Consider the following 26377-nt stretch of genomic DNA (forward strand, 5'->3'; position numbering starts at 1 on the left):
TATTTATATAGCCCTTCTTACATCAGCTGATATCTCAAAGTGCTGTACAGAAACCTAGGCTAAAACCCCAAACAGCAAGCAATGCAGGTGTAGAAGCACATATTATGTCTATATGATGTGCAAATAGTTAAAATAAATAAACATAAATATAGGTTGTATTTACAATGGTGTTTGTTCTTCACTGGTTGCCCTTTTCTTGTGGCAAGAGGTCACAAATCTTGCTGCTGTGATTGCACACTGTGGTATTTTACCCAATAGATATGGGTGTTTATCAAAATTGGATTTGTTCTCGAATTCTTTGTGGGTCTGTGTAATCTGAGGGAAATATGTGTCTATAATATGGTCATATATTTTGCAGGATGTTAGGAAGTGCAGCTAATTTTCCACCTCATTTTGTGGGCAGTGTGCATATGGGGTTCTCTTGTCTTCTCTTGAGAGCCAGTTCTGCCTTCGGCGGCCTTTCTCAATAGCAGGGCTATGCTCAATGAGTCTGTACATAGACAAATATTTCCTTAATTTTGTGTCAGTCACAGTGGTCGGGTATTCTGCCACTGTGTACTCTCTGTTTATGGCCAATGAGAATTCTAGTTTGCACTGTTTTTTTGTAAATTCTTTCCAATGTATAAAGCAATTATCTTTTTGTTTTCTCATGATTTGGTTGGGTCTTATTGTGTTGCTGTCCTGGGGCTCTGTGGGGTCTGTTTGTGTTTCTGAACAGAACCCCAGGAGCAGCTTGCTTAGGGGGCTCTTCTCCAGGTTAATACTCTGTAGTTGATGGCTTTGTTATGGAAGGTTTCTCCCTCTCTCTCTCAATTCAAGGGCTTTATTGGCATGGGAAACATATTATTCTATCTCTCTCTCCTTTCTCTCTCTCTCTCGCTCTCAGTGGGTGTGTTTATTATGGCGAGATGAGAAGTAGAATGCCTAAATGCCTCTAATTTGTCATGCATAATGTTGCATACACTACAAACAGAGAATACCCGCGGGAGGTAGGCTATACAACACTGCAGGGCGTTGCGCTCTTGAATGTCACCCAGTTCTCATCCGCAACCGGAAAACATCGCAAGGTTTTCGACGACGTCGGTATGAAATAGCAGAAACTGTTTGTGTCACGGAAGCGCAAAGATTAGGCTACGTAGTACACATGTATTTTGCAGATCCAGGCCTGCCAGTGGAAGGAAACGCAGCGGATTCAGAGGTTGTCTTACTAACGAGAAGATATTATAAGATATTCAAACATTCTGCTGCATATTTAAACGGAAGACCAGACACCGCGGTTTGACCGTTTTGGAATTACGAACGCGTTCTTTTGGAGTGAGGTGAGTTCCATATGAAACCTTTATAAGACATGTTATTGTTAGCAGTGGGGGAGGGGGAGGGTATTGTCACTGATGGGTCGCAAGGAACACAGAAATTACAATAAATAGCTGCAACCAGCTTGCTGGAACATATTGTCGAGTTTCGGCCTATAGGCCTATTGCAATTTTAAAGACGTGCACCGCCTTAAAAAAATCTGTCTATTGGATACTTCTCAATGCGCGATGAATTTAAATGCACACGAGACTCTATAAAATACGCTACATTGTAACAAGACTGTAACTACCTGCTGTGTTACATTGTAACAACTACCTATCTTCGCAGCAGATACTGACAACATAAATGACTCGGTTACATTTGACATGCTACATTTCTCAAATATGAAACACACGCCCGCCATTCGGTAAAGAAATGGGCAATTGACAATTTGCCTACCACCAATTGAGTAGTATAAACGTGTGTTCGCAGGCTTACCTATTCTGCTAGTGCGTCAAGTCGACGTCTATTTAGCAAGTTAGAGGAATAGCAGCAGCTTGTGCAAAATTGTAACTCTTTTGATGGATGAAGTCGTCAGCATATCTGGATCGACTACATTTCATCCAATATACCTAAAACATTGCAGAATAATTAATCGACGGTGTTATGTTCAGGCAGCTGTCACATCGACATAATACCCGTCTATCTACAATAAGAACGCTATTAATATAATTGCAATGATGGTAAATATGATTAAATCATATCTTCCTTTAACTTCCTATTCATTCGATTAACAACACTTGGCTAAAGATTACTGTCGCATTTCGTTTTGAAAGATGTCGGACACCTTCGTTGGCCATTCCAGCCTAAGGTGTGTCATAGAAGAATGACCTCCGTAACAGATGCAGCCAGAGGCATTTGACAAATTGCTTCTAATTCTGACGTTGCTGGTTCTTGCGGTCAGTGGCGATGGGCTACAGTGTCTTCATTAGCTGGAAAAGTAGGCTGGTGAAAACCACCGATCATTTAAGAAGTCATATTCATTTAGGTTAGATGTAGACACCAGCTGGGCATTAATGGCATGATCGAGAGACATGGATGATTATTTCCTTCACAGTTATTGCTGTGAATGAAATGCCCCCCGTTTTTACTGAAATGCCCCAGACACCACGAACTTGTGATTTAGAGCGAGACCTTGAAACAGCAACAGACGATGTAGCCTTCACCTGTGGGTGGGCGATGTTGTCCGCGACGGCGACATGCTTCATGGCTACAATTCTCTGCCTCCCTCTAATCGCATATTCTCTCAGCTTCTCTCAGAGTCTCTGTGAGAGAAGCTCTCTCTCTCTCTCTCTACCACTCATCTATCCGAGTGCCACATCTAAAGACCAAATGTCGTTGTCACACCTTCTTCTGCTCCACGGCTCTTGCTTTTAGTAAACCTTGTTGCACACAGTATCTGTTAGTGTTTTCATCCTGTCTGTTAGCTTTTCACAAACGAACTCTGATGCAAAATGCTCACATTTCCATTGATCATGTGAATCAAAATAGTGTCATTTATGTTGTTTCAATACAATGACACGCATATCATTCAATTCAGTCCCTCTGTATAGGGCATAGTCATTCAGTTGTTTGCACCGCCATTCATGCTGCTCCAGAGTGCACAGTTGCACGGAGCGATTTCACTTCCCTTTTGTGTCGGTAAAGCATTTTGTTCAAGCTCCTCCAAACCTTTTTTTTTAGTCCCTCCATCTCATAGCACGGCTTCGGGCCGTTGACATGCGTTTCATCCGGGATGAACCCCCCCCCCCCCCCCCCCCCCCCTCCACACACACACACACTGAATGCCCCTTCGTGTGAAGAGGAGGGGAAGGTGGCTGTGTAGGCGTATGGAGGTCAAGTAATGGTCTGTCGACTGTGCAGCCATCAGCCAGTGGAAATGGGCCTACATTTGAGTAATGATTTTGTCTTCTAACTCCATATCAAATCCAGCGCTCCCTCCCTCTCTTTTTTTCTCTCTCTCTCTCTCTGCCTCACTCCTTCCTTCTATTTGCCTGAGCAATGAGTCTTAAATAAACATTCCTGCAGGCTCAAATGGGCATCAGACAGTGGTGCTAGTCACTCTCGATGTGATAGCTGTGCGATTTCTCTATTGGCTTGTGAGAAACGTTCCTAGCGCTGCCCCATATCTCAGCCAAGCAAGCAACTAAAGTGTTTGTTTTTAAGCTGCTATATTTGCTATAATGCGAGCAAAGAACTTCCACAAACCTCAGGAAGGGCCTTTTTAAAGCTGTAGAGAAATGATGTACAGTGCCTTCGAACAGTATTCAGACCCCTTGACTTTTCCCAAATTTTGTTAAGTTACAGCCTTATTCTAAAGTTGATTAAATGTTTTTTTCCCCTCATCAATTTACACACATGAACCCATAATGATAAAGCAAAAACAGTTTAAAAAAAATATTTTATGCCAATTTTTTTATTTTTTATTTTTGAATATTTAATTTAAATAAGTATTCAGACCCTTTACTCAGTACTTTGTTGAAGCACCTTTAGCAGCGATTACAGCATTGATTCTTCTTGGGAATGACACTACAAGCGTGGCACACCTGTATCTGGGGAGTTTCTCCCATTCTACTCTACAGATCCTCTCAAGCTCTGTCAGGTTGGATGGGGAGCGTTGCCACACAGCTATTTTCAGGTCTCTCCAGAGATGTTCAATCGGGTTCAAGTCCGCTCTGGCTGGGACACTCAAGGACATTCAGAGACTTTTCCCAAAGCCACTCCTGCGTTGTCTTGGCTGTGTGCTTAGTGTCATTATCCTGATGGATGGTGAACCTTCACCCCAGTCTGAGGACCTGAGCGCTCTGGAGGTAGGTTTTCATCATGTACTTTGCTCCGTTCATCTTTGCCTCGATCCTGACTAGTCTCCCAGTCCCTGCCACTGAAAAACATCCCCACAGGATGATGCTGCCACCACCAATCATCACCATAGGGATGGTGCCAGGTTTCCTCCAGACATGACACTTGGCATTCAGGCAAAAGAGTTCAATCTTGGTTTAAATCAGAGAAGAGTATTGATTCTCATAGTCTGAGAGTCTTTAGGTGCCTTTTGGCAAACTCCAAGCGGGCTGTCATGTGCCTTTTACTGAGGAGTGGCTTCCGTCTGGCCACTCTACCATAAAAGCCTGATTGGTGGATTGCTGCAGAGATGGTTGTCCTTCCGGAAGGTTTTCCCATCTTCACAGAGGAACTCTGGAGCTCTGTCAGAGTGACCGTCGGGTTCTTGGTCAACTCCCTGACCAAGGCCCTTCTCCCCCGATTGCTCAGTTTGGCCAGCTCTAGGAAGAGTCTTTGTGGTTCCAAACTTCTTCCATTTAAGATTGAAGGAGGCCATTGTGTTCTTGGGGACCTTCAATGCTGCAAAAATGTTTTGGTACCCTTTCCCAGATCTGTGCCTCGACATAATCCTGTCTGGGAGCTCTACGGACAATTCCTTCGACCTCATGGCTTAGTTTTTGCTCTGACATGCACTGTCAACTGTGGGACATTTATATAGTCAGGTGTGTGCCTTTCCAAATCATGTCCAATCAATTGAATTTACCACAGGTGGACTCCAATCAAGTTGGAGAAACATCTCAAGGATGATCAATGGAAACTGTCACGCCCTGACCTTAGAGAGCTGTTTTATTTCTCTATTTGGTTAGGTCAGGGTGTGATGTGGGGTGGGCATTCTATGTGTTCTATTTCTTTGTGATTGGCCTGAGTGTGATTTCCAATTAGAGGCAGCTGTCGATCGTTGTCTCTGATTGGGAATCATACTTAGGCAGCCTGTTTTGCCACCTTAGTTGTGGGTAGTTGTCTTTGTTAGTCGCCTGTATAGCCCTAGTAAGCTTCACATTCGTTTTTGTTGTTTCTTGTATTGTTGGCAACATTTAAAAAGGAGAAATGTACGCTCACCACGCTGTACCTTGGTCCGGTCATTTCCCTGACGACGTTCGTGACAGAACTACCTACCACTACCAAAATAAAAAAGCGGCGTTGCCGGGAGGAGCAGCGTTTTCTGGAGGAATGGACATGGGAGGAGATCTTGGAAGGCAAGGGACCCTGGGCAAAGGCTGGAGAGTATCGGCGTCCAAGGAAGGAGATAGAGGCGGCGAAAGCAGAGCGGCGACAGTACGAGGAGTTGGCACAGCGGAGCAGGCACGGGGGGGGGGGGGGGGGGCACATGAGGAGATTGGCTGAGTCAGGTTGGAGACCTGAGCCAACTCCCCGTGGGGAGCGTGTGACTGGTCAGGCACCATGTTATGCAGTGATGCGCACGATGTCTCCAGTGCGCACTCATAGCCCGGTGCGCTATATTCCATCTCCCCGCATGGTGCCGGCTCAGCGCATCTGGCCTCCAGTGCGTCTCTACGGCCCAGGATATCCTGCGCCGGCTCTGCGCACAGTGTCTCCGGTGTGCCTGCACAGCCCAGTGCGTCCTGTGCTGGCGCCCCGCATTTGCCGGGCGAAAGTAACCATCCAGCCAGGACGGGTTGTGCCAGCTCTACGCTTGAGACCTCCAGTGCGCCTCCACGGCCCAGCGTATCCGGTTCCTGCTCCACGCACCAGGCTTCCAGTGCATCTCCCCAGTTCAATGAGACCTGTTCTGATTCCACGTACCAGGCCCCCAGTAGGTCTCCCCAGCCTGGTGAGCCCTGTGGCAGCTCCACGCACCAGGCTTCCTGTACGCATCCACAGTCCAGTACGTCCTGTGCCTCCTCTCCGCACTCGCCCTGAAGTGCGTGTCATCAGCCCTGTGCCACCGGTGCTGGTCCCACGCATCAAGCCTCCAGTGCACCTACACACACCAGAGCTTCCGGCAACAGTTCCCACTCCAGAGCTTCCGGCGACAGTTCCCAGTCCAGAGCTTCCGGCGACAGTTCCCAGTCCAGAGCTTCCGGCGACGTTTCACAGTTCGGAACCTCCAACGACGTTTCACAGTCCGGAACCTCCAACGACGGGCCACAGTCCGGAACCTCCAACGACAGGCCACAGTCCGGAACCTCCAACGACGGTCTACAGTCCGGAACCTCCAACGACGGTCTACAGTCCGTGAGCCTCCAACGACGGTCTACAGTCCGGAGCCTCCAACGACAGTCCACAGTCCGGAGCCTCCAACAACGGTCCACAGTCCGGAGCCTCCAGCGACGGTCCCCAGTCCGGGGCCTGCAGCGAGAATCCCCAGTCCGGGGTCTGCAGCGAGGGTCCCCAAGCCAGGGCCTGCAACGAGGGTCCCCAGTCCGGGGCCTGCGGCGAGGGTCCCCAGTCCGGGGCCTGCGGAGAAGGTCCCTAGTACGGAGTTGGCGGCGAGGGTCCCCAGTCCGGGGCCTGCGGAGAAGGTCCCCAGTCCGGGGTCGGCGACGAGGGTCCCCGCACCAGAGGCGCCACCTTTAGTGGGGTGAGCCAGAGGTGGAGCGGGGTCTGCGTCTAGCACCGGAGCCGCCACCGAAGTAGATGCCCACCCGGACCCTCCCCTATAGGTTCAGTTTTGCGGCCGGGAGTCCGCACCTTTGGGGGGGGGGTACTGTCACGCCCTGACCTTAGAGAGACGTTTTATTTCTCTATTTGGTTAGGTCAGGTTGTGATGTGGGGTGGGCATTCTATGTGTTGTATTTCTTTGTGTTTGGCCTGAGTGTGGTTCCCAATCAGAGGCAGCTGTCGATCGTTGTCTCTGATTGGCCCTAGTAAGCTTCACGTTCGTTTTTGTTGTTTCTTGTTTTGTTGGCGACATTTAAAATAAAGAAAAATGTACGCTCACCATGCTGCACCTTGGTCCGGTCATTTCCCTGACGACGTTCGTGACAGAAACGGGATGCACCTGAGCTCAATTTTGAGTCTCATAGCAAAGGGTCTGAATAATTATGTAAAAAAGGTATTTTTTTAATGTATTTTTTAATGCATTTGCAAATATTTCTAAAAACCTGTTTTGGCTTTGTCATTATGGGGTATTGTGTGTAGATTTTTATTTATTTATTTCACCTTTATTTAACCAGGTAGGCCAGTTGAGAACAAGTTCTCATTTACAACTGCGACCTGGCCAAGATAAAGCAAAGCAGTGCGACAAAAACAACAACACAGAGTTACATATAAACAAACGGACAGTCAATAACACAAAATAATAGAAAAATCGAAAAATCTAGGTACAGTGTGTGCAAATGTTGAGGAGTAGGGAGGTAGGCAATAAATAGGCCCTAGAGGTGAAATTAATTACAATTTAGCATTAATACTGGAGTGATAGATGTGCAAGTAGAGATACTGGGGTGCAAGAGGGTAAGTAATAATATGAGGATGAGGTGTGGCTGTGTACAGGTACAGTGATCGGTAAGCTTCCCAGACAGCTGATGCTTAAAGTTAGAGAGGGAGATATAAGACTTCAGCTTCAGTGATTTTTTTTGCAATTCGTTCCAGTCATTGGCAGCAGCAGAGAACTGGAAGGAAAGGCGGTGTTGGCTTTGGGGATGACCAGTGCAATATACCTGCTGGAGCGCGTGCTACGGATGGGTGTTGCTATTGTGACCAGTGAGCTGAGATGAGGCGGGGTTTTACCTAGCAAAGACTTATAGATGACCTGGAGCCAGTTGGTTTTGCGACGGATATGTAGTGAGGGCCAGCCAACGAGAGCATACAGGTCGCAGTGGTGGGTAGTATATGGGGCTTTGGTGATAAAACGGATGGCACTGTGATAGACTACATCCAGTTTGCTGAGTAGAGTGTTGGGGGCTATTTTGTAAATGACATCGCCTAAGTCAAGGATCGGTAGGATATTCAGTTTTACGAGGGTATGTTTGGCGGCATGAGTGAGGGAGGCGTTGTTGCGAAATAGGAAGCCGATTCTAGATTTAATTTTGGATTGGAGATGCTTAATGTGAGTCTGGAAGGAGAGTTTACAGTCTCACCAGACACCTAGGTATTTGTAGTTGTCCACATATTCTAGGTCAGAACTGTCCAGAGTAGTGATGCTAGTCAGGTGGGAGGATGCGGGCAGCAATCGGTTGAAGAGCATGCACTTAGTTTTACTAGCATTTCAAAGCAGTTGGAGGCCACGGAAGGAGTGTTGTATGGCGTTGAAGCTCATATGGAGGTTTGTTAGCACATTGTCCAAAGAAGGGCCAGATGTATACAAAATGGTATCGTCTGCATAGAGGTGGATCAGAGAATCACCAGCAGCTAGAGCGACATCATTGATATATATATACAGAGAAAAGAGTCGGCCCGAGAATTGAACCCTGTGGCACCCCCATGGAGACAGCCAGAGGTCCGGACAACAGGCCCTTCAATTTGACACACTGAACTCTATCTGAGAAGTAGGTGGTGAACAAGGCGAGGCAGTCATTTGAGAAGCCAAGGCAATTGAGTCTGCCGATAAGAATGAGGTGATTGACAGAGTCGAAAGCCTTGACAAGGTCGATGAAGACGGCTGCACAGTATTGTCTTTTATCGATAGCGGTTCTGATATCGTTTAGGACCTTGAGCGTGCCTGTGCTTGAGGTGTACATTTAAAAAAAAAAACTTTTAGAATAAGGATGTAACATAACAAAATGTGGAAAAAGGGACAAGGTCTAAATACTTTCAGAATGCACTGTAAATTATCCAAATGTCATTGCTTTTTACACTCAATGCAGCCTGTCAATCAAATTCTCAATGCAGCCTATGTCAATCAATCAAAACAATCTATGGCTTGGAATGTCCAGGTAATAAGCTGATGAAATGCTAGTACTTTAAAAAAATCTTCCTGCTGTCTTCTCCCTCTTTCTTAGGTCTTGAGACAGAAGTTCCACTTGGATGCCCAAAACACACACTTTGTCCAGATTTCATCATGAATCGGAATAAGCGTGAAAAGGAGTTTTACAGTTTAGACGTCGGTGATTCCACTTTTACGGTGTTGAAACGCTACCAGAATTTAAGACCCATAGGCTCCGGAGCACAAGGGATTGTCTGGTGAGTAGACGGAGCTGTGAATTAGACAGGAAAAGACAGGCGTTGTAGCCTGGTACTCATTATCAAGTGGCTATGTTAGAACTGCGTGTGTTACGTTGGAAAATAACATTATCTAACATAACCATTTGATAGCTTTTTTAAAAATGACATTGGAAGTCAATATGATATGTTATTAGCTGTTGCAGGTTGTTTGTATGCCATGGGTCCAGTATTAGACTTCGTACTTGTACCTTGTTATTGATCTAGGACATGGGAAAGTGTGAACAACTCACACGCCTCCTAGTTTAAAAAAAAAAAAAGGATTAAAGACATTGATGTTTGGCCGTGCTTGCCTTCTTCAGATTGCGTCATGCAGTATGGACAAACCTGTTTCTATTTTGTGTTTCCCAGCTCAGCATATGACCACAACCTCGAACGCAACGTTGCAATTAAAAAACTCAGCCGACCTTTCCAGAACCAGACCCATGCCAAAAGGGCTTACAGAGAACTGGTGCTCATGAAATGTGTCAACCATAAGAACGTAAGCTATTTTTCCCCCCCTCTCTCTGAACCTGCGATAGCGAAAAGGGCGAGTGCAAGTGGGAAAGGGAGTTGTAAAAATGTGTCTCATTTTCACGACAGAGATCGTTCCGGAATGTTGCTGTCCTCTTGTAGCTTTTACGCGAGCTCTTGGCCGTTTCCATTTTTCAAATGTTCAATTGCCTGTTTTCTGTAGCGTTATCCGTTTTATTTTTTAGCAAAGAACCCTCCTGCTGTTTTTAGTGCACCCTTATGCAGCGTGTTGTCACCGCTGAATGCGTTGTCCCTCCATATGCTGCTCATAGAACCATGATGCACTGGTGCCTTTTGTATCCCCACAGATTATTGGCTTGTTAAATGTATTCACGCCACAGAAGACACTGGAGGAGTTCCAAGATGTGTAAGTAACGTCGTCGCCCTTGGCTTTACATAATATATGCTCAGTGTTCCCTGGTAGGCTGTGGTGCTGAAATGGCAGGAAGTACATACAACAATTGTTTCGTGCAGTGTATGGTGTTTGGGGTCGGGGTCCATCGTGGGATAACGGATGGGTTAGTATGTTGCAGTGCATGGGACGAAATGGGATTTCATTCTCACAGCGGAGGGAGGAACTGTGAGAATCTCTGTCTGCCTGATTGGAGCTAAAAATACAAAATGAACAAATCATAGCCTGAGGGTATACGGACCGTTTTGCTATGACGGAGGAGGCAGCCTGTGTGTGTGTGTGTGTGTGTGTGTGTGTGTGTGTGTGTGTGTGTGTGTGTGTGTGTGTGTGTGTGTGTGTGTGTGTGTGTGTGTGTGTGTGTGTGTGTGTGTGTGTGTGTGTGTGTGTGTGTGTGTGTGTGTGTGTGTGTGAGACGTAATCGGTGTGTATTCTTGCATGTGCTTGGGTGTATCTGTGTGTGTTTGCCTGTGTGTATGCATATGTTTGTGAGTGTGTACGTGTCATCTCACCCACCCTTCCTTCCCTCTTCTCTGTATCCGTCCCCAGTTATATTGTGATGGAGCTGATGGATGCCAACCTGTGCCAGGTGATCCAGATGGAGCTGGACCACGAGCGGCTGTCCTATCTGCTCTACCAGATGCTGTGTGGCATCAAGCACCTTCACGCCGCGGGCATCATACACAGGGTAGACACACAAACACGCACGCCTTGCCTAGCCTGACATTTCTAGAGAGTTATCCACCCATCCCATATCTCTAAACCACATCCCCTCCTTACCCCACCCTCAGGATCTGAAACCCAGCAACATTGTGGTAAAGTCGGACTGCACACTGAAGATCCTGGACTTCGGATTGGCCAGGACAGCGGCCACAGGCCTCCTGATGACCCCGTATGTGGTGACCCGCTACTACCGCGCCCCTGAAGTCATCTTGGGCATGGGTTACCAGGCCAACGGTGAGTGAGTGACCGATCATCAGAGCTGTGCGTGCTGCGGGAAACGCTGCCTGTCGCATGCTCCGCCCACAATGTCCAAACACCCACCCACCCTCACAGCCACACCACCCTCCCGTGTCAGTGTCACAGTCTGAGGTGACGGTGGCATGCCTGGCTATGCATTGTGGGTTCCTTTCATCCGGTGTAGAGAGCCAGTGCACAGCAGATGTAGCGCTTGTGTTTTCTAAGAGGCCGCCCAGAGACGGTGCAGCTGGACTAGGCGTCAGTGGGAATCCAGTCACGTGTGGATCCACTGGTTCACTTTAGTGCGCATGCCTTTAACAATTAACATTTTATGCAAGAATGTCTTATGTGCAGATGTGATGGGGCTTGATATCGCCGAATCATTGGACTCGGGTTTGTTGTGCGATGAAATTCAGTGCTCAAATACGAGGGGAAAGGTTTATTTAACTTCTACTTCTACTGCCTGGAAATATGGGCATCTCTGTACTCTTGACCAAAAATGTCCCAAACTTTCCTGCTGACTTGTTGCTTTGCTTATTTTCTTCTCCTTCTTTCTATGCTACACATATCTAGTGGATATATGGGCTGTGGGCTGCATTATGGCAGAAATGGTTCGCCACAAAATCCTTTTTCCAGGAAGGGATTGTATCCTTGTGCTGCTTGCAGCAGCTCAGTTCAGCATTTGCACACAAAAAAAACGTCGGCGAGTTTCTTTTTGAAGCCGTGCTCGTTACAATGGATCGCAGCGATCATGTCAAAGAGCAACTGTCGAAATTCCATCTCTCTTCTGATATGCCTGACACCTCCTCGCCCACTTCTGCCCCCCCCCCCCCACACCTTCACTCTATCCCCCAAGCACCCATCACTGTAGCTCGAAGCACCTCTGACTCACACATCAAGCACCTGAAATAGAATGGTTTGCTCCTTTAATTTGCAATTGCAAAAGATACCCTCTTATCTCATATTATTGTTTGACGGTCTTCTTCAAAGATTAACAGCCGTATATGGTGGACTGGTAGAGCTTTTATCAATGATCTAAAATTGGCTTTTGTCTATTAAATTGATGGTAGTCCACTGAGAGTCTTGAGGGTGGTATGTAGGCAGTTCTCCGGCCCTCTTCTACTTTGGTTAATAATATGCCAGAGTGAACCAGCAAACACATATCATGTGCACTGCTTAGTCGGACACTGACAGCGGTTTGACGTGAGAGTTTGCATGCGTTCATTTTCTTTGTTTGCACTCACACACATCACACATTGTCTGCATCGTTATTCGTTCCTTCTTTTGTTATTTTTCAGTTCTGCATGCTAATTTGATTGTCATTTCATTTTTCAGTTGATGTCTGGTCTATTGGCTGCATCATGGCAGAAATGGTCCGAGGTAGTGTGTTGTTCCCAGGCACAGATCGTATCCTTACCTGGACCCTCATCGTCCCTCCATTGTGTGTGTGAGTTTGTAGGTATGTGTGTGCAAATTTGTTTGTTATGTGTGTGAAAATGTGTGTGTGTTGTGGTGCTGAGACCGCCCTACTACTGCATACAAATGAATTTCCGTTCGGTGTATGTGAATGGGTTTGTACCATAGAGAGAGATCGAGGACTCTAGTGCTCAAAAGCCCGTTTCAGTATCGGCAGCGACATTGAGGACTTCCACCATTTTGAAGTAGTCAACTGTGTGGGACTTCCTATGGGTTTAGGAAGGATCACATAATTCCATCCAGGTCACCAGGGATCAGCCAATGAATTACACTTGTGAGGAAACGTTCTATAAATTCAGATGGAAATAAATCACCAACCTCGGCTTATACCGGTTCAAATAACTCACTCTAGGTGGCAGTATACATCCTTTCAGTTTGTTTTCCAAGTCATACAACTAGTAGAAGAAGAACATTCACTACTTCAAGATTGAGATGGCCTCAATGGTGCTGCCCGTACTCTCACAGACTCCATATTGGGACCGATACCATGATGCGATGTCTATGGTTTGTACCTGTCGGAGGCCGCTTCAACTGAAGGGAAAACTGTTCTGATCACTTCACCTCATTATACAGTTCCACACCGAGGCTTTCGGTTCTGTTTTCAGTGTTTTGTGTGTCTGTCTCATGGGAGAACAGACGATCAAACAGCTTTCCCTTGATTACTCAGTCACAGTTGCTCAACAAAGGCAACAGTGAATGAAATTAGCCTCCTCCATGTGTCCAGTGTCCATAATTCTCCACGACAACCGATTTCTTCATACTAACTACAAACCCAAAACTTTGTCAATCGTCCCCCTTGTGAAAAGCCTCTGAAAAGCCCTGTGTAGCGTTTTTCTTACATGTTGGAACGTCAGATATTGATCAGTGGAACAAGGTGATCGAGCAGTTGGGGACTCCCAGTCAGGAGTTCCTGATGAAGCTCAACCAGTCGGTAAGGACCTACGTGGAGAACAGACCCCGCTACGCCGGGTTCACCTTTGAGAAGCTCTTCCCCGACGTCCTCTTCCCAGCCGACTCGGAGCACAACAAACTGAAAGGTAAGCGGGGAGAGCACGCCCCCCTGTGGGACACCCAAAGCATGAAAACTGCAGTATTGTGTGTCATTGAGAGGTGCCTGTTGTGAGATGCAAAATGTCTCCTACATGTTTGTATGACTAAAATATTCTAAATCTATAGACAGTTATTTGCTGAATATAAGTACATTACGTGCCTAACACTTTCTCTGATATACACTAACTAATAGAGTTACTTACTTATGTGATCAATTGTTAATTCCACAGAAAGTAGTTAAGTTTGATGATGATGATGATGATTAATGCAGTCTTTTATGTAGTGGTTTGAAGCCTTACTCTGCTTTGATTCTGATCATGCTTGACTAAGGGACTATTCTGGCACACTACACTAATTTATCAGCACAATGAATGTCAGCCGAGTCGACTTTACCCATGCCATTAATTTCTCTATTTTTCTTAATTGCCTCGCAGCAAGTCAAGCCAGAGACCTATTATCAAAGATGCTGGTAATAGATGCATCCAAACGGATCTCTGTGAGCGAGGCTCTCCAGCACCCCTACATCAACGTGTGGTATGATCCAACTGAAGTGGAGGCGGTAAGCACTTACTTGCTCATTATGTGGGCGTGTAGGGGTGGCTCTTGTGTCGTCTACTCTTATGTTAGATAATAACATGACTCTTCAGGTCTACTCTGTGTGTGTCTTAATGTGTGTGCATGCTTCTAAAAAAACACATTTAGTTGTGGTTCACAGTAAGAGGGACCATGAAAGCCCCGTGAGTTTGCCTGCCTGCCAAAGGCTCAGGCCACATCAGATGGTAAACGTCTCTGACTGTTTATCAGGCCGTCGCTGAAAGCAGGTGCTCTGGATTTGACTTCCATTGACAGGCAGGTTGTCAGCGCAGAGATTGCACTTGGATGTGTCAACCTGTTTTTCCCTCAGTCACGAAATCTCCACCTCGGCTAACGCGCAGTGTGTGGGTGAAGAATGAGATGTTGCACTCCCCTCAGTCATTCACCAGTCCTCAAAACGGACATAAAACGGCCTTGAGACGTGTAGATTTGGCAGCAGTGCAGCAGCGCCTTGCACATATTTGAATGTGACTCAGCCAAGTGAAGAGAAGGTCATCAGTCCCCGTGTCACCCCACTTACAGTATGCTCTGTCCTGTTCCTGTTGCAGCCCCCACCGTTGATCACTGACAAGCAGCTGGATGAGAGGGAACACACAGTGGAGGAGTGGAAAGGTACAGTAGAGAGAGCGAAGCCATTTTGCTTACCCATGCTTTGATGTATACACTGAGCACTTTTAAATGTTTGCACTATGTTACATTACAATTGCACATTACTCTACTAAGAATCTACATCTCACGGTATACTTGCGGGACATTTAATATTCCTATTTGAGTGTTATGCAGGTTTTCCCCTTTGTGTGTGTCTGTTTGTCCTAACAAATCCCTGTCTAAAGTGTGTGGCGTGTCCTTTGCCTGTCTCCCTGTCTAATTTAAACCTGGTCTGATGATTTTTGACAGAGCCCTGTTTATTGACTCTATTCTCAAGTGTCGACTCCGTGTCACGTCATGCTTGCTGTGTTGCGGTCTGTCATGCTCTTCTTAGGTTTATGTCTCCTGTCTAAGGTTGCAAAATTCCCCAACTTTCCCAAAATTCCCAGATTTTCCAAAATCCCAGTTGTAGGATTCCCAGATGTCCTCCTTATTCCCTCCTGATTCCTGGAATCTTCCAATCCGGAATTCTGGGAAACCTGAGCGTTTTGGTGAAGTTATCGGAAGTTGCAACTGTACTCGCTCTCTTTACCAAACGTTGTGTTCCATCACAGATTTGATATACATGGAGGTCCAGGACTGGGAGGAGAGAACGAAGAATGGAGTGATCCGGGGACAGCCAGCGTCTTTAGGTTAGTTTAGAGCGTCGTCTCTATGGGGATTGAGCACTCCCGCTCTGATTATAGCTTATAACTATGGCCCAGCCTTTTTCCTGGTCAGGTCCCGTGGTCATGGAAAAACTGGTCCTAGTGCACTGTGGTAGGAACAAATTGAGACGGACACTGTCTCTCTGCCCATAATCGGCTTCTGCTCCAGATCCGACTTGAAGGACCATGTTCTTTTCTTTAAGAAACTTTCCTCTTTTTCTCTCTGCTGAAATGTCATAGCCTAACCAGAAGTCATTTGTGGTTCAAGTCTGACTTGATGCCCCTTCTATGTTTCTCCATACATGTAGCACAGGTGCAGCAGTGAGCAGCGGCTCCCAGCAGTACCCTTCTGTATCGTCCTCGTCCGTCAACGATGTGTCCACCGACCCCACCCTGGCTTCCGACACGGACAGCAGCCTGGAGACAGCCTCTAACACGGACCCACTGGGCTGCTGCAGATGACTATCACCCTGCCCTGGGCCCTGTCCCACCAGTCCCTCCGCTTGTCTTCAATGGTGTAGAGTTTAGGCCAGTTTCACCTTTTTTTTAAATTATTTTTTAATCCTTTATAATTTTCCCCGAAAACTACTGCTACAGAGTTATTTGAGTTATTTTCTTTTTGAGTCCAGGCTGTAATTTATTGTGGCATATCAATATTTTTTTAACGTGAGAATGATTTCACTACGCTGTGGTTTCGACCGCTGGTGAGAATTTGAGAACATCTGTAAAAGCTTTATCAAAGCTTCTTTTTTTGTTTGTTTTTAGTTTCATCAACTTTTAGTTCAAGATACTGCTATTTCAATTGGCCATATTGATGTTGAATGAGTTTGTACAGATTTTATGGTAAATATATTTTTTTCAATTTGAGTTTGCAGTAAGCCATTTCAACTATCATTTAATTGATGTCTAATTTTAGTACTCCCCTTCAGAATAGTAATATTACTTTGCCTATTTCATATGGGATTTTGTGTTTTAATGCATATATCCATTGGATTGAATTTTGAGAAACTTTAGAACTGTTTTCCTCTTGTGAGTCTACTTCCTTGTAAAGAAATCCAAGTTGACGAAAGAGCTTTCTTTTTGGTTCTCTTTGTTCTTTGTTAGTTTAGTCTTAAAATATCTCAAAATGCTGTTTGATTCCTGAACCATTTTTCCTTTTGGTAAGAGAAGAAATGTTGTTTCTTTTTTTCAGTAAAAAGTTTTCCGGAATTTTCTTTCCATATTTCATGGGTATTCCAGTATATGATCAAAAGGATGCAGATAGGTCCAGAAAGGAAACAACTCAGAAGATGTTGATCATTTTAATTTTGTCAGAGAGCTGTAGGCAGTTCTTCCTCGGCTCTGGTCAGTTATTCTCCAGTGATTCTTTTCTCCAGGTGGCTTTTGCTTCGACAGTCGGGTTATGTTAAACACTAGGACAGAGAAATATGGCAGTGGCACTACTTGTGCAGGTGTACGCTGAGAAGCTTTGTGAGAAATGGGATGTGACTAGTTTGTGAGGAGGAGGAGTCCTATGACGACTGCGCTTCGGTTCAGTCCGAACATGGACGTAGAGAGGGCTTGTGTATGTGGTGATGTTGATTGTCTTTGGAGGGATGGAGATTTTGCAGGCTGCAAGTGCAGAAACAAACTATATACAAAAAAAAAATCGGGTCTAATTTTATTAACGTAATATAAATATACCTTAACGATTTTGTTTTTACGGTTGCCAACGTGCTGTATATTGAACATTTCTAATTGGGAAAATGATGAGTGTAATAAGCTGGATCTCAGAGAAGGTATTGGCTAAGCCCTTTGCAGAAGGTGTATGCATGTGTGTACTAAATCTATTTCGCACTAAGCTCAGTACAGTACTTCACAAAATAATTACTGAACCACCACGAAATCCCAAGTTTATCAATGATTCTGAACTGTATGCAATAATAGTGTCCCTCCAGTGTATGTTTTGTTTATTATTTTGCTTTTAAAAGGGAAAAGTGCCTGTAGTTTGTCAATCGTTCATTCCTGAGGATCTAGGAAGAGGAGTAGTCGTCATGGTGTGCACACTGTAGGTTGTTAATGGTTTCTGATAAGGACTATAGTAGTTTCCACAAATAAGTCAATCACATTTTGAGGCCGTTATCAAAAAATGCATTGTATATTTTTCTACGGCATCGGTATGACCCCGAAGTTGGAGTCTACGTTCTGTCAAGCGGATGATGTATGCTTTAGAATATTTTAGCACATAATATACGTTTGAAATAGTTTAAAAAAGGGGCAGTTTTAGGTAGGTCTTTCATCAAAGTTAAATACTTTAAAAAAATATATAACAATCACTGCTAGGCATGTGTGGTTTGCGGCTTTACTTTGCATAATGAGAATGTGCTTGATGATTTTAGAAGGGACGATTTCTTTTGCCTAATTTCCTCGGTTTTATATTAAACCAAATGTATTTGCGCTGAATGGTAACTGTGGCAGTGTAGATGTTATGTGGTGGTGTTGAATAATTCCTGTCCTAAATAGAGTCATTTCAGAATGTAAAATGTAACCTAATGGATTATTTGGCAACATGACGCGTTGTGGAAGGGGAAGCAGAATAACAGCCAATGAGATCCATCCACTATTATAGAAGCTGTGTTATAACACAAGAACATCATTAATCAAGACAAGATATTTTGTTATTTTGAAGTGGTCTTAATTTTGTTAGCCCGGCATTATTGGGGATATATTTTGGAATTTGTAGACTTTCTTTTGATTTTGTATCACATCGCTCTCTCTCGAAAAAAGAGTATCATCATGATTTTAAGTAGGCTTTGATGAACTACCTCACTAAATTTCAATAAGTTCTTGGATACTTAGTTGCCCACATGATTAGCTATTGAAGACATGTGAATACAGATTCCGTTATTTATTTATTTGAAAGTGTACTATTGTCAATGTTAGGAAACTTCTAGTTTTGTACATTATGAATACTTCACCTAGAAGTAAAGATAATTGTTTATGTACATTTCCTTTAAAAAAAAAATCTTTTTTTTTTTTTTTTTTTTTTTTTTTACAGTTCATGTGCAATACCTTCCGCAAAATGTGCTAGGACTAAACTAAGTGATGGGTCTAGCCCATATTAGTTTGTATGTTTCTGAAGGTAGAGAAATGTTTGGTACTGTCAATCCATGTTTTCCTTTTTTTTATGAATTAGGATGATTCTCTATGACTTTAATCTAGTCATGATGTTACGTAATCGGTCGAATACCAGTCCAATCTGTGGCCAGAGGGAGCAGAGAGAGGGGAGTACATCATGCGTGGCCAATAGATTTTGATCGGTAAGGCCAAATAATGATAAATAAAAGATAAGTAATGCCTAAAAACAAAGTCATATGTATGGTGCTGGTTTGTTATGTTTGCTAGTGAAGCCAGCCATGCAAGTAGTTAAGAATTCTTGGTTCTGTGCGTCTGGGATCACAGCCAATGAACAGTGCACTATTAGAATAAATGCATTGGGATCTGATGATACCCCCCCCCCCCAAAAAATTAATAAAAATATGTACAGCAAATAAAAGAAACACAATTTGAGTCATGCATTTGTAGGTTGTTTTTGTACATGATCTTGAGATTTTGTATAATTTGGTGGTATAATGAGTACACACCAAGTGCTAAGTGTGAGATGAACGGAACACAAGCGTGCTGACCCATAAAGCATCACTCACAAAATGACACCGGTCATCTTTATTTACTCATATTGCCATAATGCCATTCATTACAAGTGTGTAGATTCATAATAAATAAGCACCTTCAAATCTTAATCAAAGACTATAAATATTGAACCTAAGTTTACGTTTCAACGAGAAAATAAACATTTCAACTGCTGTCAATTGACAGGGGCGACCACTATAGACACTTGTCTTAATCAGTCCAAGTCTTTCAAAACACCACCTTGTAAACGTAAGCATCGGAACAGCATATGAAAGGGGTCATCATAAAACATTAGTCATATGATTCTGTATAAAATGCAAAAAGAACACACAAAAAAATACAGTCACATGGCCTTGAAACTAATACACGTGGTCACAATATTAAACCCGATTATAGGGGACTTCAGGAACCAGATCATGTTTTGTGTTCAGGCCTCCAGACCTGTCTATACAGTAGCAGTCATCATTTGCTGAAAAATGGGGATTCTAGCAACAGTTTCACCACATGCAACGCTCGCATAGGAATTATCTGCGGGAATGTATAGAATAGTTATGCGTTCAAATCTATCTCAATGTTTTGATAATTCATTCACACTCAATTTACAGGGCTGGCTTGATCCACAACACATTACATTCACTGAAGTATACAGTACATTCTGTTTCAACATTTTCATTCGATGAACTATTGGCACCTTACTGCAAGTGACTCTGGGGATAGTAGTGATAAATTAAGGTTAAGCAATACATGAACCATTTGGACAAGCACACATTTTCTTTTTTTAATTCTAAAAGTCCCTGAAGGCACAGCCAGGATACCTTTGAATTGTTTCTTTGAGGGCAGTGGTCAGCTTCATGTGCCCCAAACCGTCATGGCGGCTTCAACACTGGACCGTAAGCAAGAGTATTTGGTATTGTTGTATTTGCACATTGTGTACTGTAGGAGGCAGCATATGATTAACAAAGCAGTGATTATTGTACAGTCATAATGATAGTAGTTGACCCCTTTTGTTTTACATTAAATGTATACTGACAGAGTTGACCAGAGTCAACCAAGGACCAAGGCTTTGTCACCAGATAGATACTCATGGTAGTCATAGGCACACTTAGAGGCCTGAGGAAATATAGAGATGCAGCTGCCTGCGTTGGACAACATACAGTATTATTAATTGAGTCGATGTAGTTCTTAGTCTCCCTTGCCAGACTCATGGCACTCGGCTGTGGGGAGAGACTATAGGAGTCTATGACCAGGGCTATTAAATGTTGCTAGTCCTTGCTCCCAGAGTCAGGTCTCCCAGAGTGGAGAAGAAGTCCTCCATTTCCCTCTCCAGGAGCCGGTTCCTGTTCTCTGCGTCGTGACGGCCTCGGTCTGAGTTGCGGAGCTTGATCTCCAGCATGCGCTGCTTCTTCCTCTCCTGCTCCATCTCCTGCTCCAGACGCTCCATCTGAGCGCACAGAGCAGCACTCGACTCCTCCAGCCTGCAGGGGGTACATACGTAGGTTGATTTACACAACTGTAGAGCCGGCACTCCTCAATACCTGCAAGTAACCTGAGTAAAATTGTTGACTGATTTGCAGCCTGCAGACTTACTTTTTGATGATGGTCTCATAGGCCACCTTCTGCTGCCTCAGCTCATCCTTCAGACCCTCCACCAGGCTGGTAAGTGCTTTGGAGCCTCCGTCAAGGTCTTCCAGCGTCAAGATGGACGGCACCAACATATTGGCTATGGTGTTTCCATTGTCACTGCAGCCTGCGCTGCTAACACACAGCTCCATGGCGTCACTACTGTCATGTTCTTGCTCTGAGACCCTATCTCCAACTCTCTCCTCCTCCCGGCCTCCCATCTGGCCCTGGCGCTGGGGTGAGGCTAGCTCCTGCCACTGGCACTCCCCTGGACCCTTCCCGTTACCACAGTTAGGCCATGAGGGCTCGCCGCCTGAGTCAGGTGCGGCGATTTCACAGGAGGAGGTGGACCAAGGCGTGCTGGCTACGCTGGGGACACTGCCCATGCTGGAGGAAGAGGTGACGTTGTCATAGGTGGACAGTCTCTGGGAAGAGCTGGTGGAGTCTCTGACACGCTCCCCCGAGGCGGTCCGCCTGTGGCTCCTCAGAGAGGACAGCCCGTTCATCAGCCAATTTCCACTATAGGACGCGCTGACGTCAGCTGCGCAAACGGCCGGCTTGGCCTGAGGAGGGGGCCGCGGCGTGGAGGAGCCCTTGAAGGAGTACTTCCAGGAGGGAACATTCTTGGTCTGCTTGTTGGGGCTGACCACCGTCTCACCCTTCCCTGAAGGAGCGAGTCTGAGCGGAGGGGCAGTGGCGGCGCAGAGTTTAGCATCCAGAGAAGAGGCGCTGCTGCAGGCGAGGTCCTCGTTGGGGTTGGCGGGACAGCTCTGGAGGTCCTCCTCAGAAATCCAGCCACCGATGCTGTGCTGCTGGAGCTGTTGGCCTTGGAGGGTCACTTCTGGCTGGGGACCAGGGACCTCCAGCTCCCCCCTCCCCGAATACAGACGTTTATGCTCACTGATCAGTACGGTCATGAGGCTCTGGACTAGGGAGGTCCCTTTACAGGAAACAATAAAAAGGTATAAGGAACCATACTGTACAATGCTGTTCTACTTTGGATTTGTATATGTTTTGTGAACTGGACATAGAGTAGATGAGTCATGAATAGATAGCATGCAATGGTAAAGTGTTTCGGTACCCTACTTTCCATAAGCTAATGTACCGTATCTTCTCTGCATCATACTTCCCAGGCATTTGAATCAAAAAATATCAGGAAAGACTCAGATGATTAATACAGTGCCTAATAATATCGGTATGATAGAAAATGAATGAGAGTTCGTTCATACCTTCCATAATTACCACTGGGTCCTCCATTTTGGGCCGGAGGATATTTGGTCCAAATACAGTGGCCAGGTTCTGTACACTCATCTTGTTTTTGATTGCGTGAGACTGGACCTCATCAAGAAACCTTTAAAGAAAGGCAAGGCACGGCGGGACAGAATTAGAAAGATATGAAAATGTGACTGTGATAAAATGAGATAATTGTGATCTTCTAAGGACGGGAGTTGGACGTTTGTGGACGTACTTGCATATGTACTTCAGGAGATTGTAGTTGGCTGGAGGAAGATTGCTCACTTGCTTCTCCAGCTCTTGTACACCCTAAGAAGATAAGATGAGAACCTGAGAATGACATACAGTATCACAACAGCTTTTGTTTCTTCACAAAGACATAATGTACTTGAACACTCGTTTTTATCCAACGACAGAGCAGTTTGTCTCTTTGGCTTCAGTCATAGTGTGAGTACTAACATGACAAGGACTAGTGTAGAGAAGTGTTTCTTACCACCTCCGCGTCTTTGGCCAGCTGCTGAGCACAGGCGAGGAAGTCCTCATACTTGGAGAAAGGGACCACAGGCTCAGGCAGTTCACGAAGGTAGAGCTTCAGCAGGGACGCCACTGTGTGGACGTCAGTGTTACTGCAACGGGGCACGAAAGAGTTATCTAAAGTTGCCTACTAACTGTGAATCACAATATCCAAATGCTAAAGGTCTAGTGGCCTACGGTATTGTAGTGGAAGGATTTAAAGGTAGGCTATACAGTATGTAGGCGTACAGTGTATACACTATCACAGCTATTGTGAGTAATTGACCACCACTACCTCTACCACCACTTCTACTTCCAGCTAAACAAATCAGCATTTATTTTCTATTCAATAACAGGGAATGTAGATGACCTTTCATCTACCTGTCAAATAGAGGCTTATCCCCACAGTCAAAGGCTTCCTGTAGATCCTTTACCAGGTTAGCCTGCCCTGGCATCCGAAAAAGACCCTCCTCATCCAGACCTCGTTCCCTTATGAAGTCCACACACTGCTCCACCAGAAGAGGTGCCGGGCGATGGCCAAACTTCTTTTCATACTGGACTGTGTCCTCTAAACTCTGGCCAAATATCCCTGCAGGCAAGAAAAACGTATTGCATACTGTATTTCAGTATTAAATGATGGTTGTCATTCATTACCATAATAAAATGCCAAACCAATGGAAAGTTATGTTCAGGAATACCAATATGCAGCATCTCAACATTCAGCAGTTGGATGAACAAGTAAACACAAAATGCAAATCAAAATATAGCTGTCAGCAGCAATGAATGGGGTTCACAGGATGACAGAAAGGAGATCAGTTGGGTAACAAAGCAAGCACTCTATCATGTGGGAACTATGTTATTTTATGTGCAATAAGTGAAAGCATTACCATGTTTATCTCTCAAAACCACAAAGATGACGCAAGTGAAGTTTGGTCGAGTGCTGTATCTTTGAATTCAGCAGGTAATCCTTCTTAATGTCATTACTTAATTTATTGAGTTTATAAACCAATTCTGGGGTTAATTTGACTAATGGTTTAGATTGGGGAAATGTTTACAACGTTCAACCTTTCAACTTTCAAAATGTTGTATCAAGACTGCCCAAATATGCCTAATTTGTTTATTAATAACTTTTCATGTTCAAAACTGTGTACTCTCCTCAAACAATAGCATGGTATTCTTTCACTGTAATAGCTACTGTAAATTGGACAGTGCGGTTAGATTAAAAAGAATTTACGCTTTCTGACAATATCAGATATGTCTATGTCCTAGTACATTTTCTTGTTACTTACTACCTCATGCTAATCGCATTAGCCTAGGTTAGCTCAACAGTCCCCTGGAAGGGACACCAATCCCGAAGAAGATTTATTAAGTATCGACACATAGCGAATCGAAGGACTTGGAGGTTCATTTCAAAAACTCTAGTCTGCGCTCATCTTCGTGGAGGAATTGAGGTACTTGGCATGGGCCAATATGAAAAATGTCCATAGGTCCAATGTCCAATGTTCATACGTCATCTTGTTGTTATCAACAAATTATTGTATATCCTCTCAATGTATGCCCTCTTGACATTAAAATTAGATACGGGCTAAAGAAGTTCTCTTCATCATTGCATGCTCCTTCCAAAATGTAATTTATGTAGCAAGTAGCCTACTGACTACACCAGAGGTTGGTGGCACCTTAATTGCGCAGGACAGGCTCGTGGTAAAGGCTGGAGCGGAATCCGCGGAAAGGTATAAATACATCAAACACATGGTTGGATGCCATTCCATTCGCTCAGCCGTTCCAGACGTTATTGTGAGCTGTCCTTCCGTAAGCAGCCTTCACTGACTGACTACAATAGTGTGCCTGCTGTCCTTCCGTAAGCAGCCTTCACTGACTGACTACAATAGTGTGCCTGCTGTCCTTCCGTAAGCAGCCTTCACTGACTGACTACAATAAGTTCTTCAAAGAAACCCTTTTAATGGATCCTCAAAGAACCTTTGGGGTTAATTTTTGAGCTACCCCCCTCCCAAGTTATTATGAATAATAGTAATACGCATAAAAATTACATCAATAACACAATATTTTAGTTCTCAGTGTTTATTATGATTTTAGTGGCAAAGCAGAATTAAAAAAATTCAAATATGAGGTAAACTCCCAGCAGAACCCCAAGTCCAATGGGTATATGCTCTGGCGTGTTGATGTTCTGCGTATCCACAGGCAGAATCATTTAGCAGCGCAAAATTTTGCCGGCCATTTTCAATGCCAAGAACCCTAAGGTTCTTCAAAAAACATAGAGGATCTTAGAACAACCCTCATATTTAGAATGTATGATATGAAAGCATGGATGTCAGTTAGACCTGCTGTGATCCTCCTATTTAGAACATCCTCTGTGGGACGTAATATCTGGATATCCAGCTGCCTTCACACACACTAGCCAAGTGCTTTGAGAGGCTGGTTATTGCACACATCAACTCCATCATCCCAGAAACCCTAGACCCACTCCAATTTGCATACCGCCCCAACAGATCCATAGACGACGCAATCTGAATTGCACTCCGCACTTCCCTCACACAACTAGATAAGAGGAACAACTATGTGAGAACGCTGTTCCTTGACTAAAGCTCAGCGTTCAACACCATTGTCCCCTCCATGCGGCTTGGGGCTGCAGTGTGGCTGCAGTGGATCGGGTTGAAGCTTCAAGTTCCTCGGTGTCCAAAGGACTTAAACTGGTACACACACGCGCGCACAGTCGAGGAGAAGGCGCAACAACGCCTCTTCCCCTCAGGAGGTCGAAAAAGATTTGGCATGGGCCCTCAAATCCTTAAAAAGTTCTACAGCTGTACCATTGAGAGTATCTTGACTGGCTGCATCACTGCTTGGTATGGCAATAGCACCACCCTCGATTGCATGGCGCTACAGAAAGGGTGTGGACAGCACAGTATATCACTGGGGCTGAGCTCCTTTCCATCCAGGACCTCTATATCAGACGATATGAAAGGAAGGCACGTAAAATCATTTAAGACTCCAGCCACGCACGCCATAGACTGTTCTCTCTGCTTCTGCATGACAAGCGGTACCGGTGGATCAAGTCTGACACCAACAGGATCCTGAACAGCTTCTATCCCCAGGACTGCTAAATAGCTAACTAAATAGCTAAAAAAAAATGGCTACACGGACTATCTGAGTAGACCGTTGTGTTTTATTTAATGAAAAATGTTGCACTGTCTCTATGCACACTCACAGGACCCTACACACTCACGTACACTGACACTCCAATGCACACACAAACACTTACTCCATAATTTGCTCACACACACATAATATTACATTTATACTACATTTATACTACATTTTATACTGACTCTACACACACCCACTCAATCATCGTATACGCTGCTACTACGTTGCTTATCATATATTCTGATACCTAGTCACCTTACCTCTTTACATGTCTACCTCTACATGTCTACCTCTATCACTCCAGTATCCCTGCACATTGTAAATATGGTACTGAAACCGACCCCGTATATAGTATGCTTACTTACTTTCACGTGCTCTTCTTATTTCCTTATTTTTATTTATTGTGTGTTTTTGTTCTACCTTATTGCTATTTGTAGTATTACATTGTTATTGATTACTGCATTGTTGGGTTTAGAGCTTGCCAGGAAGACATTTAACTGTACTTGTGCATGGACATTAAAACTTGAAACTTCTGCATACACGTCAAGTACAGTAGACTAGCCTTTCAGTG

At 44.7% G+C, this 26377-nt stretch overlaps 2 protein-coding genes across 5 annotated transcripts in view; one reads left to right on the plus strand and one right to left on the minus strand.

Annotated features, from left to right (window-relative positions):
- The first annotated feature begins 955 nt into the window (after positions 1-955).
- LOC129829182 (mitogen-activated protein kinase 8-like) lies at positions 956-19158 on the plus strand. 3 transcript variants are annotated; one of them, XM_055890789.1, is made up of 12 exons: positions 956-1319; positions 9093-9273; positions 9664-9793; positions 10134-10192; positions 10784-10922; positions 11026-11191; positions 12530-12601; positions 13525-13707; positions 14155-14279; positions 14863-14926; positions 15517-15594; positions 15923-19158. In XM_055890789.1, the coding sequence occupies exons 2-12, from the start codon at positions 9152-9154 to the stop codon at positions 16069-16071; spliced, it is 1287 nt and encodes a 428-aa protein (XP_055746764.1). In that variant the 5' UTR covers positions 956-1319; positions 9093-9151; the 3' UTR covers positions 16072-19158. The 3 variants fall into 3 exon arrangements, with proteins under 3 accessions (XP_055746764.1, XP_055746763.1, XP_055746765.1); XM_055890788.1 differs by lacking the exon at positions 12530-12601 and adding an exon at positions 11768-11839 and having other exon boundaries at positions 959-1319; XM_055890790.1 differs by having other exon boundaries at positions 961-1319; positions 15918-16019.
- Positions 19159-19283: 125 nt separating this feature from the next.
- The window catches only part of LOC129829180 (rho GTPase-activating protein 22-like), a 28710-nt gene continuing 21616 nt past the window's right edge, over positions 19284-26377 (minus strand). For both annotated transcript variants that reach the window (XM_055890784.1, XM_055890785.1), the window contains 6 exons: positions 23026-23233; positions 22625-22757; positions 22367-22440; positions 22128-22249; positions 20866-21838; positions 19284-20753 (listed from right to left, as the gene is read on the minus strand). In XM_055890784.1, the coding sequence (XP_055746759.1) occupies positions 20531-20753; positions 20866-21838; positions 22128-22249; positions 22367-22440; positions 22625-22757; positions 23026-23233 (1733 nt within the window). In that variant the 3' untranslated portion in view covers positions 19284-20530. The remainder of the gene's footprint in view (positions 20754-20865; positions 21839-22127; positions 22250-22366; positions 22441-22624; positions 22758-23025; positions 23234-26377) is intronic.

Source organism: Salvelinus fontinalis, chromosome 30, assembly GCF_029448725.1.
Source record: "Salvelinus fontinalis isolate EN_2023a chromosome 30, ASM2944872v1, whole genome shotgun sequence".
NCBI lineage: Eukaryota > Metazoa > Chordata > Actinopteri > Salmoniformes > Salmonidae > Salvelinus > Salvelinus fontinalis.

What these genes read in the sequence shown, in the direction of transcription:
- LOC129829182 (XM_055890789.1), top strand. Translation starts at nt 9,152, where the DNA reads ATGAATCGGAATAAGCGTGAAAAGGAGTTTTACAGTTTAGACGTCGGT. An exon ending in AATGTGTCAACCATAAGAAC is followed by an intron (nt 9,794 to 10,133) that starts GTAAGCTATTTT and finishes GTATCCCCACAG; the next exon opens with ATTATTGGCTTGTTAAATGT. An exon ending in GTTGTTCCCAGGCACAGATC is followed by an intron (nt 12,602 to 13,524) that starts GTATCCTTACCT and finishes TTGGAACGTCAG; the next exon opens with ATATTGATCAGTGGAACAAG.